This window comes from Micromesistius poutassou, assembly GCF_964030765.1.
Source record: "Micromesistius poutassou genome assembly, chromosome: 19".
In the NCBI taxonomy this organism is placed as follows: Eukaryota; Metazoa; Chordata; class Actinopteri; order Gadiformes; family Gadidae; genus Micromesistius; species Micromesistius poutassou.
In genome coordinates this window covers 5964088-5971111 of record NC_140289.1, presented here as the reverse complement: position 1 = coordinate 5971111, position 7024 = coordinate 5964088, and the positions used below count along the sequence as shown (strand labels likewise).

The 7024-nt window shown below is 43.9% G+C and overlaps 1 protein-coding gene across 1 annotated transcript; it reads left to right on the top strand.

Annotated features, from left to right (window-relative positions):
- The first annotated feature begins 4473 nt into the window (after positions 1 to 4473).
- Positions 4474 to 6702, top strand: LOC311363810 (protein FAM177A1-like). Its single transcript, XM_084483785.1, has 5 exons — positions 4474 to 4582; positions 4987 to 5211; positions 5526 to 5586; positions 6035 to 6132; positions 6429 to 6702. Exons 1-5 carry the CDS (start codon positions 4514 to 4516, stop codon positions 6642 to 6644), a joined length of 669 nt encoding a protein of 222 aa, XP_084339911.1. The 5' UTR covers positions 4474 to 4513; the 3' UTR covers positions 6645 to 6702.
- The last annotated feature ends 322 nt before the right edge of the window (positions 6703 to 7024 follow it).

Here is a 7024-nt window from a genome sequence, read left to right as displayed (position 1 = left end):
GGAATGATGGGTGGCGGAGGGGGAAGGCGAAGGCGAGAGAGGCCTGATTCCTCTGTGTGGTCGAGACCTCTCTCTCTCTCTCCGGGTCAAGGATACGGGAGCGTGGACGTGTGCAGTTTATCTCTGTGTCAGCTATGAATGATTCACTGTGTCTCGCAGCAGTGCTCTTTTCTGTGTTTGAGCACGCATGTTATGTCCACACGCAATGATTTGTGGCCATGTGTGTGTGTGTGTGTGTGTGTGTGTGTGTGTGTGTGTGTGTATGTGTGTGTCCTGCAGTCTGTCTGGAACTCAGCATGTTATGATCAGTGGAAAACCTGATTCCATGGATGTCAGAGACAACCTTTCGTATTTTGATCTCTCTCTTTCTCTCTGTCTTGCCTCGCTCTCCTCCCTCAAACTGTTCTCCACCTCAACATCTTAGTTTGTTGTCGTATTTCCAACACAGATATTTATAAATATATAAAAGATACACAGATATAGATAGAGATGGATAGATAGATAGATAGATAGATGGATAGATAGATAGATAGATAGATAGATAGACGGATAAGTAACTAGACCTGTATTTCTCTGGGGTGAAGGGAGTCCCAGATAAACATAATGAAAACCCCGGCTTAGCAGGGAGCCGACGTGTCCATCAGGCGGCAACGCTAACCATATGATACAGTGATTAGATGAGAGATTGAGCGATAACAACGCGTGGCGCCTCCATTGCGCTGGTGAAAATCGGCTTTATGAAAAATGTCACTTACTGTTTCGCCTCACGTGCTTACGACGCGGGCCGCGCCCGCTGCCCGGGTTCCGACATGACGGTTTTAATCTCACGGTAGACACCGAGATGTGAAATGTGAGGACGGCCGGATCGACCTGGTGAACTCATCGCGGCATGCGTCTCGGCTCCCTGATTGTCTCATCAACGGCTGACAATTTATTCTCTCTAAGACTGATGCATTCCCTAACGAAAATAAGCACTGTGTTTTTTTTTGTTTTTTTTTAAATAGAATAAACCAATCATAATACGCTGATTTGATCCGTTTTTTTTTATTTTGCATTCGACACCGGCTCCGCTTTGAAACGGTTCTCGTGAAATGTGTCAACGACTTTTCCAGCGGCTTAACAGTCAAACGGGTCCATCCACTGTTATTTTATCAAATGTTGTCCTTGTTTAAGCAGGTTTAGCATACCAGTAAACGCTTCAAGATAAACAACAACAACTGTAAACGATGAAGAGTAGCCAATGCTATGCTTTCAATTTTTAAATAATGAACACGCAGGCCAATCAGAAGCCATTTGAGACAGAAATAAATCTGCATCCATTTTGCTAGCTTTTCACCTCATTTAGCTTTAAGCCATTAACAGATTAAAACATTAATCGATTTCATTTGGGAGCCCAGATGTCTTAATAGGGCACAGAAGATTGTTTAAATAGCCGGATTTCGATATCAAATCAAAATCTAATAAAAAAATCGGTTGGGTTTTGTACGCCGAGTCGTACGGAAACCGAGTTTACAAGCAAGCTGCTCTCCCTGTCGCTGACCTTTCGTGCTCGGACGAGGGCTTATCCTTCACCTTTGGCAGATATTTCAATGCTAACCTCAAGACGTTGTTGAAGCATGCATGCACCGCTTATCATGGTAAGAGCATCAGGGCATGATGGGGAATTAAAACCGCGACGGAATCTCGTGTGAATGTACAGACCTGAGAGCAGACAACCTTCATCTCGCCACACCCCAGAAGGACCTTATCTATTGTGTGACTTCGATTTATATATTTTATTGTTTGAAAGGATTCCCACAAACAGGGATGTTAATGCATGAATATGTTGTGCCACGTGTGAGCGCTTCAGTGATGCTGGGTGCAGTGTTCATGTTTATTACCCACATCACTCAGTATAAAGTGATGTGGGTGCACTGCAGACACACGCCCGCACACACGCACAAACACTCTCATTTTCATCCATCCATCCTTCCATCCAGATTTTTTTTATGGTGATCCTATTTATACAGGGTAATATTAATGTATCTAGTTATACAGTGATACAGTTTGTATCACACTAGCTGAGCACCAAATGTTCTTTTAATTTCAGCAGCACTCAGCTGCTTACCTGTGGAAAACACACCTCACATAAACGCATACGCAAACATTTTTTTGCGTATGCTCGCGCACACGCCCACACACACACACACACACACACACACACATAACCGACCACATGTCCCCTGTTCAGGTTCAAACCCAGGGCCCTCGTCGCTGCCAGGCAACAGAGCTGACCATCGATTCCACCCCCCCCCCCCGTTCTGCTCTTCTCTTCCATGTGATTACACTCTTCCTGCTAAATCGCGTGCCCCTCTAGCCTATGGTGGGGCGGGGGGGGGGGGGGGGTGACCTACCCCATGAACAGCTGTTTCTTCAATACTTAACCAAACACTGTTTCATATTTCTCATCTGCTCCTCTCATTCTGAGAGGTTCCCAGACACACACGTACGTTCACACAAACACACACGCACACACACACACACACACACACACACACACACACACACACATACATACATATGCACACACATACTCATACACACCCATACACACACACATACACACAAACACTCACACACACACACACACACATACAAACAGATGCACACACATACTCATACACACACAACACACACGCACACACACACATACGCACACACACACACACACACACCAACACGCACACAGACAGATGCCTTTGTGCTGCTTGTGTGGATCGTCAGACACCCAAGACACCCCATGTTTGTGCGTGTGTGTTCTTTGATTTCTCTTGTGGCCCCTGCACCACCGAAACACACACACACACACACACACACACACACACACACACACACACAAACACTCTATGCTTATTCATAGGATGAAAAATGCCCCCCTTATTTAGATTTCATTCTGAAATTTGGCAAAACACGCCTCTGGAAAATACAGTAAATCCCTTAAAACGTAAGTCTAGAGAGTCGGGTGTGGATTCAAGCTTAGTGCACGCAGAAGTCTGGCACTCGTCTTCGATCGCGTTAAGTTGTGTGTGCTTTGAGAGTGCTTCTTCTTTTAATGCCACACTGGAAGATAAGCTCAACAGTGAGGCAAGCCTCTTAGAAATTCTTCTTCTTTTTCTTCATTAAAGTATGTTTTACCCAGTATAAGAAAGTACCTCAGAGTGCAATTGAGTAATTCAGTATAGATGGTGAACTTGTCTAAGAATGATTTAGTGTATGTCTACATTGTGCACCCCAAGTATGAATAGGTTTTGTGTTCACTATGAGGTGAAATTTCATTTAATTCAATAATGAAAATAGCCATTCCTCAAGAATGGGTCTGAGTCACCTAGCTAGCGGCCATCTTAGTTATACGGGAACTGAATGTGGAATCCTGCATACAGTTTTATGTCAATGTCTGTGTATCAAAAATATTGGTTGAACATTATGATTCAATATCACCAAGGTAACATTCATGGTTGTCTCGATGTGATCTTCATCGTTGTTGTGAACCGTCAGCTTGTGTGGGTTGTTCTTTACAGCTCAGTGAGCTGTGTTCTGGACGGCTTAAGCCTTAAACTATCAAATATGGTGAAATGAGATAAGATAATGACAATATTGAGATTAGAACAATCAAAATCCTTAAAGGGAGTGGGAAGTACAGAGGAAGGGCAACAGAACGTCATAGAATGTAATAGAATATACAATCAAAATAGACAAACACACAAACACAGGTTTACAAACTGGTATTGTTCCAGCTCTGGTCGATGGGTGTTTGAAGGCAGGCAGTGGATCAAGGGGAACTGTTGTCCACACCCAGAGAGAGAGACATGTCTCTGGGCAGGAGCAGCCAGCGGGCTGGGTGCTGGCGTATACTGTCCGATGTGCCTGTGTTTTAGGAATCAAATCCGTTGAGGACATAAACACATTCAAACCCTGTGGGTACAGTGGATTCTGCTTAGTTTGTTGTTCTTTTTATTTGTATGTCAATATAAAATAGGCTCTCTTTTAGCCTGTGTATAAAATGAGCTACATTTTAGCTTCTGATGCCTTCTATATCGATCAAAGTATATGCATCGTTTTAAACCGGCTTATATAGCTTGTGGTTGTCTGGCTTGAATTATGTGTCAGTAGCAAATACGTGAGTCATTTGTATGATTTAAGATTGAACGTTGGATATGTGTATCGCGTATTACCCTAAACTTTACTGACATCTAGTGGGCATTGAGCGCACATTCACGGTGAAGCCATCGCCTTGTTCGTTATATTAAATTGTTAATGAGGAAATTATGGCTTGTGTCCCATCATTTCAATTCAATAGCTGAAACCTATTTTATAACATCCCAATATTTGTAATCTTGGTAATTTTGAACTTCACTATGATGTGAAATAACCCGCTACGCGGGGGGTGAAGGCGGGCACTTCCGTGTTTGGGTTTGGCCGGGGACGCGGGCGGTATTGTGGGTGCGGTGCAGCAGCATCCTTCAAGACGGCGACAATGGCAGATTTATCACTATATCTCACCAACGTTTATGTGTCAATCGGACAAAACATGAATGTTGACCAGGTGAGTAAAAAGCGCAAAGTCCAAACTAGGTCGTCTATTTCAATTGTTTTTTTTTCGGGGCTGGTTTACATTTGTATGAACGACGCTACATTGTCTTTCTGTCTGTCACTGCTAACGTTATACAACTGCGGTCTTTTTGTGTCACTTTAATAGGACATTTACGTCTGGATGTCTCTGTTCTCAAAATAAAACACAGGTTGTTTATCACAATCTTGGATGATGGGGCTCATTTATATCCGTGTTACTTAAGCCAGACTGATGGCTTGATCTTCACTGTACTCGATGCATAATTTACATTAAACATGCACCTGCTTGGATGTATATTTCGAACCATTCACTCGTGCAAAATACCCTATATTTTCATATTGATGTACCTGCCTATCTATATTTCCCTAACCCGCCAGACCCTGACCCCGGGGAAGGACTTTGAGTGCGTGGAGCTGGAGGGCGTGGAGCCGAGCGAGGGGCATCGGGAGCCGGGTGCCGAGCCGCGGGAGAAGCCTCCTCGCCGGGTCATCCATTTCTCCAGCGGGGAGACCATGGAGGAGTACAGCACCGACGAGGAGGGCGGAGACGAGCCCGAGAAGAAGGACTTGCTCGCCGCCACCCCGCCGGTCGATGCGGCAAGGGTGAGGCCTCACTAGACAGAGTTGGGTGGGGGACTTAAGTCACGTAAGAGCACTTGTTTGTATCATCATGTAAATTTTCAATGGAGGAGCAACACCGAGTTTTATTTGTGTTAAGTGTTTATTTGCATATGGATTTGGATGTGTTTTCCAGATAACTCTGCAAGGCCACACTGGGATATACTCTGTGAATACCTATTGTTATTATTTATTTATTTTGTCCTTTTGTTGGAAGTGTAAAGTTTACTTTTCTTATGACATGTATGTATGGTTTTTTTGTGTGTTTGTGTTGTGTTGTTGTGGCGGTGCAATCCAAGATGACGTGGGGACCGTATTTCTGGTTCAACATGTGGCGCGCCGCCACCTCCACTATCTCAGGTCAGCAGGGAGGAACGCTGTCGTAAAGGGGCCCGCAGAAACCACCTCACCGAAAAGACACTAACACAACACTAAACAAAGACAATACAAGGAACTTATAGCACGTGGGGGAAAATAGCAATATTTTGGTACTGCAGCCGGATAGTAACCTACAGCAGGGTAGTGTAGCTGTTATGGGTTTAGACTCCCAATCCAAAGGTCTGATGCTGATGTCTACCTGTAGGCTCCCTTGAGCAAAGTAATATCTCCCAAATCATACCTGCTCCTTAATCAAATGTATCTTCATTTGCTTTTGATAAAAAAGATATAGCTATAATAAATAGTATTTAAAATACATGGAAACATATAGATAAAGATAGCAAAAACTGACACGGAATACAAGACAAAGTAATATTGAGTAGGCCTACTGTGAAAACATTTTCTAAGTTCTGTGGTTTGTGTGCTGCAGCGTGTGACTACCTCGGCGAGAGAATGGCCTCCCTCTTTGGAATAACGTCCGCCAAGTACCAGTACGCCATCGACGAGCACAACAGGATCCGGAAAGAGGTAGGACATAGAGGGCGGGCAGGTGACCGGGTTTAAAGGGACACTGTCACACTTATTTATATCATATGAGAGTACTTCACAGCGCTTCAATCTCATGTTGTCAGCAAAATATATTGAATTGATATATTTAATTTGGTCATTTTTTTCAATTGGACCGAACGCAGTGTTTTCAGAACACACATATTTAGCACTACTTCCTTATATAAGATAATAGCCAGCATGACAGTGTCCCTTTAAAGTCTTTATAATATCCGACCACCTGACCATGTCTCCTCTACCTCTCCCCTCGTCATCAGAATGAGGAAGAAAACGAAGAAAACCGGTTGTCGGAAGAGGCGGAGCGATCCTTTGCCCAATCGCAGTTGCAGGAAGACGGAGTAGACAAGCCTATCACCATGCCGGATCGGCCAGAGGTCCCGCCTACTCACCTTGACGTGACCTATCTGGTTGAGAATGAGCAAATGGTGCCTTCAACCACCATCACTGTTCCGGTGGTTGTCACGGCAACCTAATTTCTCAGAAATTTCTCAGAAATTTTTTCTTATTTCGTGTTTAAAGAAAACGTTTAAAAGAGCAGTGCCCTTGTGCAGTATAGTGAAGTACAGAACACAGACATTCAGAAAGGGACGTGGACCCTTTTCACAGAGGTGTCACCGTAGAACAAAAACAGGATTTGATCAAACACTAATTATGGGTCTGCTCCCTTTATTTCCCAGGGTGTTGGAGTCCTAGCTTCACTTGTTTACTCTACTAACACTTAGCCTGCTAGAAAAGGAGCAGACTCCCAATTAGTGTTATGATAGAACCCTGTGTTTATCCTATGATGGCAGCTCTGTTAAAAGGTCCACTGCCCTTTCTGAAGAGCTGTGTCCTATACCACACTTTACTGCAA

Coding starts and splice junctions, on each gene's coding strand:
- LOC311363810 (XM_084483785.1), top strand. CDS start 4,514: ATGGCAGATTTATCACTATATCTCACCAACGTTTATGTGTCAATCGGA. Junction 4,583..4,986: donor AAAACATGAATGTTGACCAG/GTGAGTAAAAAG, acceptor CTAACCCGCCAG/ACCCTGACCCCGGGGAAGGA. Junction 5,212..5,525: donor CGCCGGTCGATGCGGCAAGG/GTGAGGCCTCAC, acceptor GTGCAATCCAAG/ATGACGTGGGGACCGTATTT.